Here is a 20693-nt window from a genome sequence, read left to right as displayed (position 1 = left end):
TGCTTGCTAACGCTGCTCTTAAGCACTCAAAAGTCATGAAAACCAATTTAAAAACACTTCCACAGGAAAAAAAAACCCCAACCTTCTGCTTTAGGGCCTTTAGGATTGGCATTTGCAAACTCCTCTCTGGTTCAGGCCTCTGTCAGAGCCAAAATACAGCACGGGAGGACCCAAAAACGGTCCGCCTTGGTGACTGCTGTGCCTCACAGCCAGGGACTGCACCATGACCCAGCTATCACCATACAAAGCCTCAGCATCCCCCAGAAAACACAGTAGAAGAGTTTCACACCTCTCGCCCAGCTATGCTTCAAAACCTTCCCAGTTTAACAATGCACGTAGTATATCTCAGTGCTCCTGTGGTCTCAAACAGCTATCTGATGGGGATATTGATTTCATGAGTCTCCTAGGAGGCTTAGGGAGATCTCTGCCTGCACAGATTACAGCCGATTCAGAGGTCTAAAACACATTCCCTTTGGGGAGCAACTCAACTCGCTCCCAGTCAAACCAACAGAAATTAAAATCACCCTTCCTTTGATTAGTTAGAAAAGAGGGGAGAGTACAAGAGAGCAGAAACTGGTGAGGCAGCCCAGGTGGTGGCAGAATGGGGCAGCATGCAGCATGGACACGCAGCTCTCAATGCCCACAGAGATATGTCCAATGCTGCTGGAGCATATCGTTGGCAAACAGCATCATGTCGTTGCTGTGTATGTCATACATTGACATGTATGTCAATGACATACAGTTCGTTTCACTGACATGCACGTTACATGCCACTAAATACCTTTCCACTCCCGCCTGCCCCCTGCCTCCTTTCTGGGGGCAAATTACCGTCCCCGGCCCCTTTTGGTGACAAGAAGCAGAATTTGATGAAGTGTCCAGCATATGTGATGTTTTATCATGACACATGACATTGCTGGTGTGGTGTCTGGATCGATCACGGCATAACATATCAGGTTTTTTTTCCCCTAGGACCCCTGCTCTTGCTGGAGACACACTCTGCTTCGGGTCATGCTATTTCCAGTTGTTGAGATAGACAAGCTGGGTGCAGAGATTGGATGAGAAAGCGATTTCCAGGCCAATACAAGAAAGGGAGGGAGAGGCAGACTGTGCACAGAAAACATGGAGGGAGGACACAAAATAGGAGCCAGCACAGGTGGGAACACTGACCATGTTAGGCTCGGATAGGCAACAGCACGCAGAGAAGAAGCCCACCCACAGCCATGATCGCAGCAACTGAAAAGCAAACAAAAAGGCCCACGATAAGGAATAATCCCACCGCCCTGGCAAGGTGCAAATACATTTGCAACATTTCTATATGCACTTCTTCCTTCTTACTGCAATTATTATTTGGATCTTAACACCCTGGGCTGCAAGAATTTCATGGCATGTGCTACTATTGAGGAAAAACGCCTTGGGGAGGGTATAGAACCTGGTCCTGCAAAGCATTTAACCATGTGCTTCCCGTACTTGAGTACCACCATTAGGATTAATGGGGCCACCCATGTGCTTAAACTTAAGCACTTGCCTTGGAGCAGGCAAAGTGACTTCTTCCACAAGCATGTGTGTGGTACAGTTACGATTTCCTTTAAAAAAAAAGCACTGGATGAACGCGAGCTCTGCTTTTGCAGACCCTTATGCATGTACTCAGCTCACACAGCCCTTTCTGGGTCTCCTTGTATCACTGAAGCTTTGCATGTGCATTACATATCTGCAGAAGCAGGACCTTATGAGTCATGTGAGAGCATTTAGCCTAAATAAACTCAAAATATGGTGAGCTGAAAGGCACTGTGTGCGTCCACAACTTGCTTTTGAAGGCTGCTGAGCCATTACACTAGTCTAATCAGAGTATGTGTTCGCCTGACATCAGTCCGCAACCTGAGGCTGGCTGCACCTCAGTAATTGCTCTTTATCCTTGTCAGAGAACTTGCATGGACAATTTTTCTGTTACCAAATCTATTAAGGTAATTCATCCTGAAAAAGAACATCGTGCAGAAGAAACAACACGAAGAACTTCAGTACGATATACAAGCAGGAGCCCAACAGTGAAGAGATACTCCGATTAAAGTCAGCTGAAGATCTCACTCATCATTTCTCCTCAAATCATCGTAACATGTCACTCTTGAAAAAAAACTGTGCCGATCAGATTTTTTTAAAGTATATCTTACAATGCTTAAACACATTAAAATAGCCTACTTAGACAAAATTAACATTCTGCAACTGCACCACCTTAAATTATGATGCAAAATAACTTCAGGCATGCAATGATTTACAGAATTATATACTGGATTATGTGCTTATTTAAATTAGAACTGGTGAAGAATGCCTTTCTAAGCTCCTTTTGCATCAGCAAAACAACTTGCTAACATTTTCTAAACAGTGATGCCAATATTTTTTTACTATAATTGACAATATTTCGTATTTTCATAATGCCCCAGCTTGTGCAGTCATACTAATATGGGAGCAGCTCAGCCTTCACTAAACCTCTCCATTGATCCAAGTTAACACCAGAGGTCCGAAACCCAAAAGCACACAAAGGGAACCCAGGCATTATATATTTTGAGTCAATTTTGCTGTTTTCTGGGTTTAACCCCGCAGGATTTGAGTGCAGGGAACTGGTATGTCTCCAGAAGATCACTGTGGCTGTGACGACTTAGTTTACGTTTTAGCTAGGACGTCCTTTCCCCCCAGGCATTTTCTAACAGTTGCTGCCACCAGACCTTCACACACCGCTCAGCATGCAAAGTCAAGGTTTTTGAAAAAACAGTTCAATTAATGTGAAAAGCAACCACTTCCTTAAAATGAAAAGAGCTCGCTGTTTTCTTAAACAAAGAAAACTCTTTGAGCACCTCATCAGCAACTGGGCTGCTCCGAGACAAAAATCAGTTCCCTGCACTGAATGCAGAGCACTTCAGATCTCACTCGCTCCCTTTATGGGGAGGAAAAAAATGTTCAAGTGCAAGGGAAATATGCCTCAATTCAGCCTTACTCTTGCACACCCGTCACATAACGCTGCGCAGTTAGGGCCAAAATACTCTGAGGTGTAACATTAGAAGAATTTTAAAGCTCTTAGAAACAAACTAAACTGGATCAGCAGACAACAAAATTCACTTTCCAGTCCCAGGAGCACTTGGATAGGTAAGTGAATGGACTATTTGGCCTGAACAGTTAGGACAAAGGAAGATTTATTACTGCTTGTGTTAAAAGGATGTCTTGATTTGGCAGATAAACTTCAGAATATAAAAATCCTGAGGCAAACAGAACGGGATGTTCAAGTCCAGCAAACCCACCATGACCTCATGGCCACTGCATTTCGATGCTGATGGCTTCTAGGAGAGGCAGAGTTTCCCCATCTCCTTGCTCCATGCAGGGCTTTCTTGGTCTAAAAACTGTGGAGCTGAAAGCAAACACTTTCCAGACGAGATCAAATGCTGTGTCAGGATAAGAGATCGCCACTCAATGAAATACGCCTGGACCTCTCCGGGGTTTTAAGATCTTTAGCCAGCAAGCTGACCTGTATCGGCGAGCAGTCAGAGTTGAACCGAGCACTGTATACATCAAAATTATCTGCAAAGTCTCCTCCAGCCTCACTGAAGTAACGAGCAGACTACTAGGAGAACTTGTGGGGGCTGCCCCTGGCTCCAGCAGGCGGTCAGGAGCCCCTCCGATCTGCTGCAGGTTAACAGATGACACCTCCACGTAATGGCGAAGGTTATTGAGAAAACACCTGCAGCGTTAAATCCCCTTTGCTGGGAAAGAAAGAGGTGCTGAGGCGGCAGCGTCTCCAAAAGCCAAGCTGGCTTGAAACAAGGTGTGACTTCTGCTTTGAGCCCTGGCTTCAAGGAAAGGGCTGCAGATGGGCAAAGACAACGCAGAGGAGCCTGGAGCTGCAGCAGTACCTCCTGGACCTCTGTGCCCTGCTGGCACCACCCTGCTTCTTGGCTAGAACAACTCTACCACTTTCAGTTATCTCAGGCACACAAAGCCAACACTCCTCCAGCTCTAGCAAAGGTGACCCCCGCAATGCCTATGTGGTTTGCAAACCCAACTGTCCAGAGAGCAAACTTTAATAAACCTGTGCTAGGAGGACTTATCAACACCCTTGGCATCGTTTCAAACCCTGGGCTGCATGCTTTGTTAATGAAATGTATATATATGATGGGCCCCAACAACCGTGCCTGCAATCAATGTAATTAATTTACCACAAGTCTGCAGATGACCCAGAGAGCATTCGGAATTAAACTACATTTCTAGTGGCTAGATAGATCTCGGAGAGGCTCTGCTGTATATAGCTGCGGCTTTTAAGAGTTCTAAGTTGAAGACTTGGAGTCATGATAAATGAAAGCCTCCTTTGTTGCTTTTAATAAGCTGCTTTAATGGGATGTTCTTCAGAGGCTTGCATTTAAAGACTGAAATACTTGAGGGTGCCTGGGAAGGTTTTTCTAATCCTTCACACAGCCTTGAGCGATGGCAATGATTGCTTCCTGCATCTTCAGGTCAGGAGGCCAGCACCACGCCTAGCACCTCATGAGTCAACATGCTTGCTCCAAACATCAGAGGAGCAGCATTACACACTGTGAGCTTCTAGGAATATATTCCTACTTTGCCCAGAACTATATGAATGTTTAAGGAGTCACCTCCTCTTCCTGCTGAGCTATAGCTAGTTGATACGTTAAAGCACGTCTCTGTGCTGTTCAAGAATAACTGAGAATGCAGAAGCCCAAGCAGACGATATCTATGCAATCGCTATGGGGAAGGAGAGCAACGCTTCCAGGGAAAGGAACTGCACGTGGAAAGACCTCTGGCATTATACTTTGCTATGTCTAAGCTGTAAGAAAGTATGGATAACCTTTTTTCTAGGTAAGAGGCCAAGTGCTGCAACATGGCGTGCCCCCAGGAGAGGTCACGCTTCCTATTTCTAGCATCCAAAGCAAGGTTAAACATCCACATATTCAGAAGTGCAGAGGGACGACAGTCTGATTTTCTTCTTCATCCACGACCCACTCCACAACCAAGAGAAGACACTGTAAAACCCCACTTTAAAACACTGTGTATGCATGGGGCTTTCACCAGTGCTCAGCAAGAGCCTGGAGCTGCTACCGCTGAAGTCAGGCTCCATTTTCAGCTTTAAGGGCAGCCCAGTTCCCTTCTGAAAGCGGAAACAGGACTTGCACAATGCCATCAAACGCATCACCTGAATGAAGGCGAGGAGCTTTCATCACTGACTGCTGCACTCCCCTACATCTCCCCTGCTCAGACAAAGCTTAGCACCAGCTGCTTATCTGTTCATGACGGTCCTCCTGCCCCGTTCCCTTGGCTGCTGCCAGAATAACTCAGAAATGCTGCTTTCAAGGGCAATGCCTCATGGGCTTGGAGCTTAATTACAGATTTGGTCAACTCTCGCCTCCTGTCTGGGCCAAAGTCATATGAAGGCAGATTAGCCTAGGTCCCTAAACCCTCCTCAAAACTGCAGCAACTCAGACTGGCTTGCGGAGCCCGGTGTGTTTGCACAGAAGTACTAAGCCAAAAAGTGTTTAGAATAAAAAATTAAAACAGGTGTTGGAGCAGTCAAATTTGCCAATCTGATCTAGGCAGGATGCTAGAGATGGGGACTATGGGCAGCAGATTTCCACACCGGCCCTGGGAAGGTATCACCCTGTGCAGGAGGATACACTGGAGCACTTTTTTTCAGAGGGGGATATGCATACCAATGCCGCTAACTCCTCTCTGCCAAAGAGCAAAGACGCTGTTAACATGATGGAGGTAGTAAAAACCTTGACCGGAACAGAAGCAGGACCAGACCCTGCCTGCTCTTGGTGGATGGGAATTTTGACTTGGCAGAGCAATAGCTTCTCCAGCAAAATCCTTCCTCTTGTCAGGTGAATCGTGGGGAATATTTGGCAGCAGGCAGCATCATAAAGTGGCCATAAATCATGGGAGACAATGTCCTGTAGGAAGAAGGAAGAGCAGGCAAGAATGTAGAGATAAAAATCCTTTAAAAAGTCACAACTAACAAAAATCGTGACTCATGCTGGAAAAATTCTCTCTATGAAAAATGTTATCTACAAACTGCCTCCCATTTCCTATGGAAATATCGAAAAAGCAAACTATTTTAAGCCCTGACACATCTTGGAAAATAGGATGGGGGGGAAGTTGTGGAAAAATTCATCCATTTTGACCTTCCACATCATGGAAGGTTGCAAACGCTGGCTCAGGACCTAGGATATACGTCACAATCCTTTCACCCTCTCTAGTCCCTGAAAGTCGCTTTTTAACAAGATGCACATATTTGTGTCCAGAAAGTAGCCCTCTGCCACTGCAGGGGCTGATATTTAAAAGTCTAAATCAGCTAAGGTCAAGGATGGATACTCTGGTGCAGAAGCCTCTAATTGCCAATACCCAGGTGGCAAGATTTGTCTTTGCTGTGTCTTTCGAAGGCTAGTTCCTTGCCAGAAAGAGACTGCACAACACAGGGTGAGGGACAGTTTTTTGTTGCTTCAAATCTGTTTTTTTTCTTAAGTTCTATAAAAAGCTCCCTCCGGTTCTTTGGAAGACCACTCAAGATGGAAAGGTCATCCATAATGGGTAGCTGGCTATAAATGCAGATGCACAGTACATTCCTTAGTTATTTTGAGCGGCTTTTGCAAACATGCTCAGCATTGACCTAATAGCATTCCCATTTTACTCTGTAAAAGCCCATGCCTTTGTTTAGAGCTACAAAGCTCAAATGCTTGGGGTACCGGAGGGACCAACAGTCTCTTGACACTCACCCCAAGACCCCATCAGTTTTGCAAACAGGACTTGGTTTGAAGGACAAAAAAGGGGGAACTGCTCTGGAGCAGTGGGTCTCCTTCCCAGGATGATGCAAACCTGGCTTCCTACCTCGGTTTGTAGGAAGAAAGGGGCTGATGCCACAGCAACGACTGTGGCACCTTATTGCTCCTTGCAAGACAGAGCACAAAGATCTTTGTGACTGGCATTGTCTGACACAGACTGTAAAACTAAAGTCTGTAATTATTTTAGATTAATATATACTTCAATTAGGAACAACAATGCCAAGCGTCATCTAATTCAAGTATTGCTAGGAAAGCAAAATTTATAGCTCCGCTCTATCTGTAAAACGCATTGCGCTTTCAAGAAGAACACATAATCCTAACAAAACAAAGATAACAACAACTCCGTGTTCTTTAATTCAATGTTTGTAGCTGGTTTAATAATAGATTTTCAATCCACTTCTCTCTTTTTGCTGAGACAACTACGGTCTGATTTAGTGAATCTCTTTGATTTGTAATCCTGATTGTTATATTATTAATATGCCCTTGATGCAAAGAGAGGGATAACTTTAAAAAGTGATCAGCTATTTTGCTTGGTGGCATTTATGACTTTGGTCAGAGGACGCATTATTTACAGGAAGAGTTTTCCCAAGCATCTGCAAGTAAATCAGCTCTGAAACGCAGCTTAATTGTTTAGGGCAAAGTGCATTTAGTTTCAAATTCCCAAGAACCTCCAGCTTCAGGCACAAAGTGTGTTTCCACAGATGGACGCTGGCATGTGGAAAAGCCACCATGACTACCGTTCAGCTGACCTTTGGTTTAGGGCCAGCTGCCAATGGGAAATGCCAAGCTGTTATTTACGTTCGTTCAAAAGAAGTGAGAAAACTGCAGAGATACTTGAAAACAAAAAAAGGGGAAGAGATGTGGAAACTTCTGCCTCCGGGGAATTAGCAGAAAAAAAAAAACCCTGCAGAGCCCAGCGGACTTCTGAGTCCTACAGCTGGGAAATTTCTTTCCAAGCTGCTGAGAGCAGGAGGACATCCCCTTCTCACTGCAGGACTGCTCTGAAGCTCCTGCTCACTTCAGCCGGGCATTTGGGAGGATAGGCGCAGAGATGCCACACAGCATCCTAGGGAGGAGTATCCTAATTCTGAGGTGCCCAGGACCTCCCAGGGAGCCTGGGAGCAGCACAGAGACAGCAACGAGGAGCCTGTTTGCAGGAGCTGGCCAGGCTACGTCCTCACTGCTGCGGAGCAAGAGGATTTTTCTCCTTAGCTTTGCTGCTGGGCCATACCTGCTCTCCTACATTAGCAGAAAAGACAGAGCCTGGGCTTTGCACAGCTTGCTCGGCATGGAAAGCAGTGGTGATTCCAGTTGGAGCAACTCCTGGAGTTCAAAATGTCTGTTTTTCTAAAAGCGAGTGTGGGAAAGAATTAGGAAAGGAAATTTAATCCCCTGGAACCAGGCACTGGAACACCATAACCACTCCAAAGATACAGGAAAGTGTCTTCCAGAAACAGGTTAACAGCTTCAGAAAGGTATTATCCCATGACTTGGAATGCGTTTATCATCCCCGCAGTGTCACAGCAGGAAAGCCACCCCATGAATTGTCTCAAAATCATATCCAAGGCAAAGCAGCGTGACTGACACATTCCAGCAGCATTTCTGCTTCTTCCAAACAGAAGCAATTTTTTTGTTTTGCTTTGTTTAATTTCAAATTGGCTGTCAGCTTTCTGGGCTTCTGGGGTTTATTTTTCTGTTCTCACAAGTCACTCAATGCACTAGACGGGCTTTAAAATTCACGGGAACTCAAAGCAGCCAAGAAGTTCTGTGGTTTTGAAGCCAATTCTCTAATGATGGACCAAAACTTGGTGCTGGAGGCTTCTCCACCACCTCCAGCTGAGGGACTGGGTTCTTCCCCATTTAGGGGAAGGGTTGAAAAGATAAAAATGGACCAAGAGCTCAGCTCCCTGTGGCTGTCCCTTCCCATATGTCCAGCACGGCACCATAGAGAAGCTCCTGGGAACATGCAGCTGCCCCGGGGTCCATGGACAGAGGTGTGAGTACAAGGTAAGGCAGCAGCAGAGGTAGCGATAAAACTAGCCAAAGGAGAAAAAGGCTTTTATAAACATGCCAAGAGATAAACAGCCAAGAGAAAGCACATCCTGGAGAGCCCATTAGGGCAAAGGAGAGAAAGACATAACTAATGAGAATTGCTGACAAATGGCTCAGGCTTTGCAACTGCTTGCTTGGACCAGAGAGGGCAGCAGCAAAAAGGAGACCTGCAAGGGCACGTCCTCCCCAAAGGGGTCCCACGAGCACTTGCCAGCGACTATGGGAAGAGCAAGAGCTTCTGGTTGCCACACAGTTGCGATTCCTTATGGCCACAGAGGGATATACATCCCTCCACCTGCAATTCACCCCGCCACACTCCTCTTTGCAGAGGTGCCAGGCTACATCTGTAGCTTCCCTATGGCCACGCATGCATCCTCCTGTTTGCATCGATACAAGCACGCATCCAGGCTGGGGGAGGCCAAGGTCCACGTTTCCCCACTCTGTTCTAGGAGGGATTTGACTCAAAACCTCCAGCCTTTAAGGAGGGACTTGAACTCCTGCCTACAGCATTCAGAGCCAAGTCTTTTTGGCTACAGCTTTCCTGTAGCCCCTGGTGTGAATGGCCTGTAGCCATTCACCCCCCCATGCTGCTGCATGCTTCTCGTGCAGACAGGAGCATTTACTTTCCCATTTTTAAGCCCAACACGTCACTCAAAGCAGACGACAGGAGCTCGAACGGCTGAGCTGGAAGAGACTGTCAGTCTCTGACCTTGAGCAGAGATGAGTCTGGCAGCACACTTACCTCTTACCACAGGAAATAACTGTGTCCTTCCATGGATGCCTTATGCCTGGGGACAGAGCTGCTCAGCCTGGCTGGAATTCACCGCACTGCGTTCACAGACTGATACTCTACCTCCTCTGGGAAATAAGGCCCTCAGCCAATATGTTCAGTATCAGTGCAGTTCCTCTGTGAGTATCTTGTAGCTACTCTTAACACTTACAATATCCTGTAATTTACAGCCACCTTGCTAGACCAGAGCTTAAGACAGACCTGTATTACGAAAGCAACAGTGGGCTGATGGGTACCTTAGAAGCGCAAGTGTTCACTTTGCAAATTACTTCACTTTTCAAAACAAATTCAGCCTTATCAATAGATGCACCTCACGTTGCTTTGTATGAAGGATGTTGCATTGTTTGACTACTGCCATCAAAAAAATGTACTAATACACGTGTAGTATATGAAAAAAGTGCCTTGTGTGCTGGCTGCTACACAAATTTAGTGCCACAGTACAAACTGATCCTGATAGAAGCCAGATTTTCCCCCAATACCACAATCCCTTGTTCACCAACAAGTTCCATCAACTTCCATTAGAGTTGTCAAAGATGGTATAGACCAGGCTTTCATCACTTGCCTATGTTTAAGCACATGAGAAGTCAATGGTATCACTTGATGGTTTGAAGCTGAGTGTCTCCCTCCGTGGGTGGAGCTCTCTCTATAATTTACTAGCGTGTGGGGAACACATTAGTGTCCCACACATGAAAAATGAAATCCAGACCTGACCAAAACTTGGGGCGTTTGGCCATTCTGCTGGGTTTCTTCTCTTTTTCTTTGCAAGTGTTTTCCTGAAGTCAAGATTTCTCTGTGAGCAAAGCCCATTGCAAGCTCTGAGTGCAAACATATGGGCTTCAGGATACTTTACCTGTAATAACATGTTCTGCTTATTTTTGAAGGAATGTGAAAACACTCCTGTGAGAACCAAGTCGAATAATCAGGGCCAGTCTATACAGAGATGAAAATCATTGGGAAGTGAACTACATCTGTGAGCGAGCCTTTGCCATTCCTGCCTGTCCAAACAGATCAATCAGTCCACTCTCGTGGTTTTACAGCGCTACCGCTTGACAGCTTCATTCACATGCTGTTTTCACCTAAATTGTGCTAATCAGCTGGTCAGATAAAAGTTATTCTGAAAGTTGGAGAAGTATAAATACACAGCTTCTTCTCTTACCTTCCGCTGAGAAGGAAACCGATAACAACAGCCAGCAGAATGACTCCCACTGTTACAGACACAACAATTATAGGAATCTGGCTCTGGTCGCTGGATGCAGCTACTGCTGAGATGAGAAACAGAAAATGGAGATTAAGGTTAAAATGATAGTCAGCACTCACATGAGTCTTTCTAGTGAGGCTGCCAGCGAGGTTTCAAGTCTTACCAGTTCATTTCTTCTTTTACGGTTTGTGTTTCCCCCCTTTGCTGTCTGTTTCTAGTTTGGAAAGGGAATGAGTGGAAAGAAATCAAAAACACATGCAAAACCAAGCCAAAAACCCAACAAAATTGCATCTCATCACTGAATTCAGAAACCAAAGCGATGCAGAACGCAGCCTTGAGTTTGCAAACTCAAGGCTGTCTTCCTGGTTTAGCTGCATTAGAAATCACACAGATAAAAGATGAAAACCCAACAGGTTCCCATTTGCAGCGAGAACATTTACGGAATGTTACTGTTAAGAGACATGAGCAAGATCTCTGAGATAAACAGCATTACCTGCACTTCAAGAAGCTATAAACAGTTAAAAACTAACTCTTTGTGGCATCTGTATCACACGGCCAGAAGGTGCCCTCTGTAAAACAGGAATTTTCTAAGACACATACACTGGTTGGTCTTTTTATTGGCCAAGGGAAGCAGAACTCTCCCAGCCCAACCCTTGTAAAGAGCCCTCCTGCCAAAAGGCAGGAGATGAGTCCCATGATAAAGATGCTAGCAGAAAGGTCAGGAAAACTGTTTGAGAACTGGGTTTTGCCACAGGTTAAGTAAAAGCAGGTGAGTAAGCTCCTGCAGCCTGTAAAATGGAAATGCTAACACCACCTGTATCTTGTTTATCTGCTTTGCACTGCAGGGGAAGGAGCCCATCTCTCCTCAGGGGTCTGCATGTGGGGTTCCCCAAGCAGAAACCAAAGCCTTCTCACCCTGCCTTCTCCACTGCCAGCTTATTTAGCTGCATCTATTTAACCACCTTGGGGTACAAATCTGGCTTCCTCCCTGCAAAACCAGCTCCCTGGTGTAGGCACTGCTGCTGTGCAGGGAAAAACCTCATTATAGCTCCTACTCTCATGCCAGCCCCGGATGAAGCTTTATCCACCCCGGGGAGCAGCAGGAATCGATTGCGCACTGAAGAAACCTTTAACTAAATGATTGAAGTAAAAAGGGGTCCTTAGCACAGGATTAACTTTATGGAGGCTATAAAATAACTGAATATAGTCCCATATTAATTGTTAAAAGAAAAGAAAGACAAAAAGGTATGGCATTAAACATTGATCTGCAATGGGTTTCAAGTAGCTCTTCATATGGGAGCTCTCTGGTGCTCAATGGTGAGCAGCGTGGACCTGCTACAGCAGTGTAAATGATTTCAGAAGAATTGGCCCCGATACATTAAATATTTAATGTTAACTGCTCCAAACCTGTGCCATCATCCAGAAGTTTTATTAGCCTCACGGATTTATGGAGGCTCCTTAAGATGATGTTTTATTGCTTTCTTGACAAAATAATTAAAAAGAAAAACATTTAAAGGAGAACATTAAGCTGTGACTGGTGGTTTTTTGCATAGCTCGAGGGATGGAGAAATGAGATAAATCCTGCTGTGATCTATGGCAGCTAAAAAGCCTGAATTCATAAGCTGAGCTGGGATCTTGCTGCCATTTAAAGCCTGGGATGGGGGAACCTGCATTACCCCTCCTCTACTTGGTGATATGTTCCCACTCCCACCCATCTGATCAGCTGGATTAGCTCACCAATCCAGCCAAAAAACAGCTTTTGGCAAAGTTAGTTTTATCAGGGCTAGACAAGCTCAGTGGCATTTGGAAAGGAGGACAGCAGCAGGTGGATACACCCAGGAACAGCTTCCACCCAAATTAAAAGGTTCCACTGAAAAATTCTGCATCGCAGCGCGTTGCAGAATTGTACATGCAGGCAGCAGTATGTAAAAAAACCCAAAATTTGGAAAAAGAGAAAAGTCCAAAACAAGTTATGGCTTCCCCCCATTGCATTTCTCAGGCTGTTGTTTCCTATTTCCTCCAAGTGTATTAAAAATAACTTTACAGAAAACTTGCGAATTGGAAACAAAACCTGTTGTTTGGTCCAAACTATTCTGGAGGCCGTTTTTGATTCTCACAACAGTCACTGAAAGGTTTTCATTTGTGCTTGAATCAAAATAATTTGCTTTGGCTCTAACAAGAGGTTCAGATCTGAACTCCAATGTAGCAGTGAGATTTCGATCTGTGTTTTCTTTCAGATTCTCCAGGATGTGCAGGAAAGCAGTGGGAATCTGGTCACATTCCCACTACTAATATTGACTTTATATAGGGCCTTTGGGGGAAAAAAAAATCGCTTTTTAACAGGTTTTAAATGTCAAACGGAGCTGCATTTTGCAAGATACTGAGGCTTATGTTGCATGTCAATTCTACCAAGTGTTTGAACATCTGGTTAAGTCCTGCTTCAGCCAGAGCTCAAGTCCAACAGAGGAACAGTTCCCAGCTCCCAGACTGAGGACCATGCAGCAGGTAGTCCTCCAACTATGCCGGCAGCTCCTTAGTATCAGAGAAGTACCTACTCCTCTGCCTTTAAAATGCTAAAAAGATTGGGGTGCAGGTGTGACTAAATGACTCAAGGGGTTTAAAGTGCTTAAAGATATTATCACGTGATGTCCTCAAAAAGTCCTGATTAACACAGATACTTACACAATGGACTTTATGGAAGTGCCATTATTTTTGGACCGTGATCGTAGGTACTGACAGCACTGGATCAAATGTGCATATATTTAATGTATTATTTATTAATAGTCTGGAACATTATTACCCAAATGACTCTAAACCAGAAACTTTCCAACTGCAAGCAAGATTTCCTTAGTATAATATAGAATAATTTTTGGCATAACATGATTTGGTTGCTACTTATAGGGCACAATTAATGGTTAATACAATAAGAAATACCTTAAATAGACCATTCTTATTGCATTAATGTTCTTATCATGATGCAATTTGCACTGTACTAGTTCAATCACTGGCTCCACAGCTACATCTGCACATGTATAATGATTCCTTTAAAATCTATTACGGCTTCAAAGGTAGCATGCATTGAAAAGACAACTTGGCATCTTCTTCTCAAAGATGATGAATTTTAAATGAAATGGAGTAACAGTAATGAAAGTATTGATGAATTTAAATTTCCAAGGAAAACATACAGAAAATTGGCTCTTTCCTACAAGAATGAACAGAGTATTTCCACCACAAAATTTCTCTTCCATGCAAACAGTATAAAAAATTAATAAATGACAGTTGTACAAACTGAAATAGATAGGACATATTTTCTGAGAGAGAAAATAATCTTTGACACCTCTGCAAAAATTTGGTAATTGGGATGAAAAGAATTTCCCCACAGCTGTGCCTGAACACAGGCGAAAGAGCAGCTGAGCCTCTGCGTGCCTCAGGAGTTCACCCTGCCACACAATCTGCTCCAGAATCCAGACCTGGATGATCAGATTTATTAAAAAAAAAAAAAAATCCAAACCCCACACATTTGTAACAGACCAGGCAAAAGTCCTGCACCTGCAGTGCACATTTTTCCTATTTCTGATCACAAGTCAAATTCCTTTCCTCGAGGCTGTGGCATTGGCAGCCAACAGAAACCATCTTTCAACTTGACAGGAACTTACACCAAAGACGCTAATGCTGGTTCAATTCTTCCCCTTGCAGAGAGGCACCATTTCAGGTTTTTTTTCCCAGATGCAAATATTTAGGAGAGCTAAGCGTCCTCTGCAGACAGCCATTAAGAGGTGTGAAGGAGCAGATCTCATCCCCTCTGTCCCTCCTGAGAGGAGAGCTCTTCTTGTCTCTTGCATAAGCTCTCATAAATACAGGATTTTTCTAAGCAGGGAACACTATGAATTTCTGGAGCCTGAAGACCTCCTGACTTCACCTCCTGCCTCACCAAGTGAGTCAAGGAAGCAAGGACAGATGTGTTAGCCTGTCTACTGCATGGTCATGATGTACCTGATGTTTCCAAAGTCAAGGGATGAGGCCAGGACAAGGAAGAGCTCTCTGCAAAGGTATCGATCCCCTGACTTGTTTCTGGTAACCGTTCCAGAGACGCGACTGACAGTAATTAAAAGGACTTACACACTGGGCTGGTTTCAAACTCAAATCTTCGGCTGAAGCCACCGTAGCCAGCAGCTGTCCGGGCTCGGATCTGGAAGACGTACGCTGAGCCTGGTTTCAAGCCATCTGCCGTAATCGTCGTCTCTTTGGATTTTATGATGGTGTAGCTCGTCTCCTGGTCCTTTTCCCACCCACCCCCAAAAACCACAAAGTTCAAACACATAAATAGTGGCTCTTAGAGAAGATAGACTCTTAACAACACCCACAGAAATGTTACAAAGGATGACTGAAATATGCATTTTTGGGGATCTCTTCCCCCCGCCCCACCCTGAAGGCCCTTTCTGCAGTACAAAATGTGAGATCTGACTTTCTCTTTTATAATCAATGACCCTAGGAGGTATGAAACAGAGCAGAGGGACCTTCCACCCATAAATGACAATGGGGACCAAATCGGCATCTGCAGTAGGAGCAGCTTTCCATTGCTCAGGATGTACATGGCTTGGGGCAATGGAGAAGTTCATCCTACAAAGATCAATCCCAAGGCACAGGGAAGAGGAAAACAGTCCCATTGCATTAGAAAGGGATTTTAATTTATACCAAAACCACTTCCTAGTAACGTAATTAGGCCTAAAAGAGAATAATATTCATTGTACAACTTTATGCTGGCATTTCTAGAACCACAAATTAGACCTTGGGAAGGGAATAATAAACCAAAACTACAGGAAAATACCTAATTTTACATTGTTCTTCTGAAGCAATGAACTTGAAGAAAATTTGCTGAAATAAATCTTCATTTACATCAGTTTCTAATGCGAAAGAGTTTCAGTTCTTTGATTAAAATTTTGGTCAAATGCTTGGTAATTACTCTTCAAATTATTTACTGTAACACATAATCTAGACAAGAGCTCATAAATTAAGGACTACAAACTTGGGAACTGCTTTTTATTCACCATATCCTCTCAGATCCAAATTATTATGAGGTAAACAGGAGTTCTTAGTAATTCCCTACCAAGATTTCTGCATAGCTCTTAGGATCTGAAACGATTTTTCTTTTTTCTTTTTAATGTAATGGGCAACTTTCCATAGACAGTAATATGCCTGGATAAGGCCCTGAGAATCTCCAGGTGTAGGATTACAGATCTTCTCACTGAAGCCTGTAGTTACACAAGACTGTTTTGGAGAAACATGTGTGTGTATATACATATATATATATATATATATGCCTTTTTTTTCCTTGTTAAGGAGCAATTTCTTTTAAAGGAATGTGATCTGACAAAACTCAATTTTCCAAAACATTTAATATAGATCATTCTTATCCCTTGGAAATAAACGCTGCAAATTTACCCTTATAAAGGGCTGAAAACTGAGAGAATATAAATGACAGGATTAAGGATGACATCCCAAATCTAACTCAATGACTGGTTAAAAAGCAGTAAGTGAATATTAGTTCACATCTTTGCTTGTATGTCAGCCCAATTAGGTTTTCAATACACTGTTGGCTTCTTCAAACATTTAAACACTTGAGCTTTCCTGCGGAAAACACTAAGCTTCACTATCAGCCTGAAAGAAAGAAATCAAGACAGCATAAACTTGGACTGGCTGTAGCTACCTCCCTGTGAAGGACTTGCACTTGAAGAACTATTTACTGAAGCTACTTAAGACTAGTTCTGGACCACAAATACAGCATTTTAACACCCCCCACCCCATCCCGATTTGTTTGAAAACAAACTAAGTAAAATGAACAAATATATGGACTTTTTTGCTTTAATTATTTGCTCATTATCAAGGTTTCTAGAGGCTAATCTTCCCAGGCCACTCCACAGTAAGGATTCAATGCACCACAATGGTCATTCAAACAAGTTAATAAAAGAATCAGTAATGGATTATTTCCAGCAATAGCATATCCTGATTCTTGATTTGTGCTTTAATCTTTTTGAAAACCTCAGCCCTATTTAAGCCTCTCATGCATCTTGTGCCCTTGCCCAAACTCCCTCATCTGCAACAATAACATTGATTTTATCCTGATGCAGATTTCTGAAATTCTTTCCCGTTAGCATGGGCTGCTTGAGCAGGTCCCTCCCATGGTCAGAGAAAGAAGGGAGGAGGAGTAAGGACCCAGTCCTAGTTTGTGTTGAGTGGCTTCACCTGGGTCACAGACAGAACTAATGGAAGATCCTCCTTAAAATAGAAATTCAACTCCCCAAAAAGAGTGAATTGTGAACAGTTTTCCTCTTGTTTTCATGTAGAAAGCCTGGCTGTTTCAGAAGAAAAAAGAACACCTTACAATCCCAGCTAAGGCAAGAAACTGCTATTCAGTCAACTCTTGCAAACCTGATTTTTGGAAATCTACACTCGGCTGCATCACTCAAAAGATGCTACTCAGACAAACTGCATTTGTTACCATTTTCATTTAAACTGCATTAATTTTGCAGGAAGAGAACAAGTTGCCATTTGAAATGGAGACTAGGAGAGGCAAGCTTTGTAGGAAGAGAGACTGTTTTCCATTAGACCGAGAGCAAGGGCTGGAAAACCCAGGCCAGCTTTTAAGCCAGGATGCCCTTCTTCACATCAGAGCAGATACAATCTCTCTGCAAAACCCTTCTCCTCTCCTTACACCGTGGATGCAAAACCAAGTGAGAAATTGAAAAACCAAAGGCAAGGGATAGCCTGATGTTTCTGCGAGGAGATAGGTGCTCGATCCCCAACCCCTCCTATTTTTAACAAATGAGCAGGCTCTATCTTAATGTGATAAGGCTGGAGAGGAATCTGACACGCAGATTTAATGTATTTGTTCAAGAGAAGTGGCACACTAATGGAAAACAACACCCTCATTTCAAGTCTTCCTAATCATTTACTGCAAAATCAATCTGACATTGATTTATGCATAAAATCGCTCCATTCCCTTCCATGACTCAAATAATTATAACTAAAAGAAGAGGACAGTAAAGAGAAGGTACTTGGGATGCTCAGCAATCAGTCCGTCACACCTTTTCAAAATATTTGATTTCGTATTCCAGGATGATGCCGTTGGGTCGATCTGGCTCCTGCCAGGAAAGGGAGATGCTATTTTTAGTTATCTTCCCTTTTTTCACACTACTGACTGGAGAAGGTGCTGCAAGACAGAAGAAAAACAGAACAGACAAAACCCATGGTTAGTAAGACAGTCTGCCCCTGCAGAAGTCAAACTCATCATAGCATCCTCCAACGCAAGGCGATTCTTAGCTACTGCAGATCAGCGGGGTCGTTTTCACCTTGGCGGTATTTGCCCATTTTTAACAACTGGATTCGCACAGATTTTCAGCAGCTATGGATCTGACTAGCATCGCCCACCCGAGAAAAGTAACAACGTGAACTACTATCAGCAGCTTACACATCAATCTTGTCTTTTCAAGCACTTTTCAAACACATCAACCACATAACTGGCCTTTTCAAATGTGTCAGGGGGCTATGTTGTCACAACAGAATTACATATTGATTACACATTGCTTTCTTTCAGCTGCTTTGAAGGCATGTGTTTTACAGAAGACCTTAGGTTACGTAGGTTCCTTAACTATTTATTTTTTGGCTTGTGCAGTAGTTAAAACCTAGATATCTTTCAGCCCCCTCCTTCCAGAACCAAGGAACAGGGTAGCAAGGGCATTACAACTTTTATAATTCAATTGCTCTCCATAAATATCACTGGGGTGTTATGGCTTGCATAGTGATGCTAATTCCTTGCAAATGGAAACTGTAAAGATTTTAATGGAGATCACAGCTCGGAAGTTCACGGCATGCTTGGGGAAGCCACAGAATGAAAGCAGCAATACCAGCTCTGCTTATTATTTTAAGATGCAGCCCTGAAAGGTTATCTGCCCTTTGCAGCACACATGTGCATCAGAAACAGGCTTGATCCTTTGTTTTCAGTCAGATATCTGCAGAGACTTTTCAAGTTATGGTTGTTACCACCCCTGGCAGCTCCCTAGCAAAAGTTGCTATGGGCAATGCAAACCTAACACCCCAGGTATTTCATGCCAGAGATTAGGAAACAACACTGAGTGAAAAGGGGACAGGAGAAATTCATAGCCTCTAATTTACAGGGCCAAGAGCAGCTTCTCCAGAGGAAAAAATCAGCCCATGCCCAGCTTAGGACCTTCGACTCACCCTCCGGACAGGCCAGCTCTTGGAAGGATTACAGGGGGGCTGGGAAGACCCACGGCAAAGACCTCTGTGGCCATATGGGGAACTGACTGCAAAGAGCAGTAGCAAATGACCACATTTTATCTTCCAAAATGTATTTGGAACTATGAAAAAAAAAGACTTCTCCTATATGCAGGGCTAGCTAATTATAATACTAAAAAGCCCCAACCCATTAAGTAAAATAAAGACAACAAACAAATTAATTTTGCCAGGCCTGATCTTCAGCCAAAAAAAGTAAGGGAAGAGCTCCAGACAATTATCCCTGGACTGAAGGCTAGCAGCGAGCTTTCTCTTTAAAAGCAAGCTCCCGCATCTCAGTCTCTTTTCAGCCCCAGTTTTTCTCACTCCTGTTTACTAATCTCTCCCCCACTTGGCTCTTAGAGGATCCTGAAAGGTGTTGGCTATTTCCATATTGTTTTCTGCTGGAGACCTGGCACCAAGCTGCACAGACAACACTCGCTTTTTAGCTGTGCATCCACCACCGTGCTCACAACTGCTCCACTGAGCAAGTAAAAACCACCTTGATTTGAATGATGATCGTGTTATTTATGTAGGCACCGCACGGTGATCACCAACAATTTTTCATCCGCAAAAGTCACCTTACCCTTGGCTGATGTCCTCCACAATTTTTTGGGCTATGTGAAGGCGAATAACAACCTAGACTCAAACTGCTAATCTGGGATAGGACTTTCCATTAATTAATCCAGATGCCTAAATATGTGTTGTGCATGCATGTGCACAGCAAGTTAAGTTGTGCTTGTGAGATATATGGTCTGTGCACATGTGTACGGTCAGATGTGTTAGCCCAGAGAAGACACAGCAAGTAGTGAACTCTGTTAAAATAGGATGGACTTCCCTTCTAATGCAAAGGGAGCTACATAGTTTTCAGAGGCATCGGAAGACAACTCTCACTGGGTGGGGTGGTGCCAACTAACAGGCGATTCCACAACCCTAGTTCAGTAGACAATACTGATCACTTCTTATCATGAGCGACTCGGATGCTATTATATAGGGGATGGAGACACCATAGTACTCAGAAAAAGGGACCCGTATCCCTCCAGGACTGTTCTCCAATGCCCCCAAATCCCTACAATGCCTATTCCAGGCTTGCAGAGCTGGCAGCAGAGGTCTGGCAGGATGGAGAAAGTCAGAGCTGAGCATTAAACCTTTTTAAACTCCTATTAGCAAAAGCAAACTTGAGAAGTGCAGCAAGGGGAGACCTCAGCCCTCCCTGGTATCAAACACCTCTCAGGAAGGTGAAAACCACGCGATTTTCAGTGTCAAGACTGCCTGACCAAATAATGGTCTTTTCATCCACTGTATTGAGGTTTTCTGAAGTGTTTATAGGACCGAGGCTCACAAGTGCTTTAAAAACAAGAGAACGAAACAAGTGCTCCCAAACTCTGCAGCAAAGTACTTCCCCGGGAGGTTCAGGGGAGTTTAGCTCTTGTTCACATGCATCAGCACAGTACAACATGAAATGCACCACCAGCCATCCAAAAGTGCCCATCAAACTCTTTACTCCCTTAAAACAGAGCACGCTCTT

The 20693-nt window shown here is 43.9% G+C and overlaps 1 protein-coding gene across 11 annotated transcripts in view; it reads right to left on the bottom strand.

The window, feature by feature from the left end:
- EPHA5 (EPH receptor A5) overlaps positions 1-20693 on the bottom strand; it is a 213266-nt gene that overhangs the window by 50327 nt on the left and 142246 nt on the right. For 8 of the 11 annotated variants that reach the window (XM_072861294.1, XM_072861291.1, XM_072861295.1 and 5 more), the window contains 3 exons: positions 17959-18083; positions 14993-15152; positions 10832-10937 (listed from right to left, as the gene is read on the bottom strand). In XM_072861294.1, the coding sequence (XP_072717395.1) occupies positions 10832-10937; positions 14993-15152; positions 17959-18083 (391 nt within the window). The remainder of the gene's footprint in view (positions 1-10831; positions 10938-14992; positions 15153-17958; positions 18084-20693) is intronic. The other 3 variants (XM_072861292.1, XM_072861300.1, XM_072861301.1) reach the window with 1 other exon arrangement.

Source organism: Ciconia boyciana, chromosome 5 (assembly GCF_034638445.1).
Source record: "Ciconia boyciana chromosome 5, ASM3463844v1, whole genome shotgun sequence".
Classification (NCBI taxonomy): domain Eukaryota; kingdom Metazoa; phylum Chordata; class Aves; order Ciconiiformes; family Ciconiidae; genus Ciconia; species Ciconia boyciana.
This window is presented reverse-complemented; position numbering and strand designations above follow the sequence as displayed.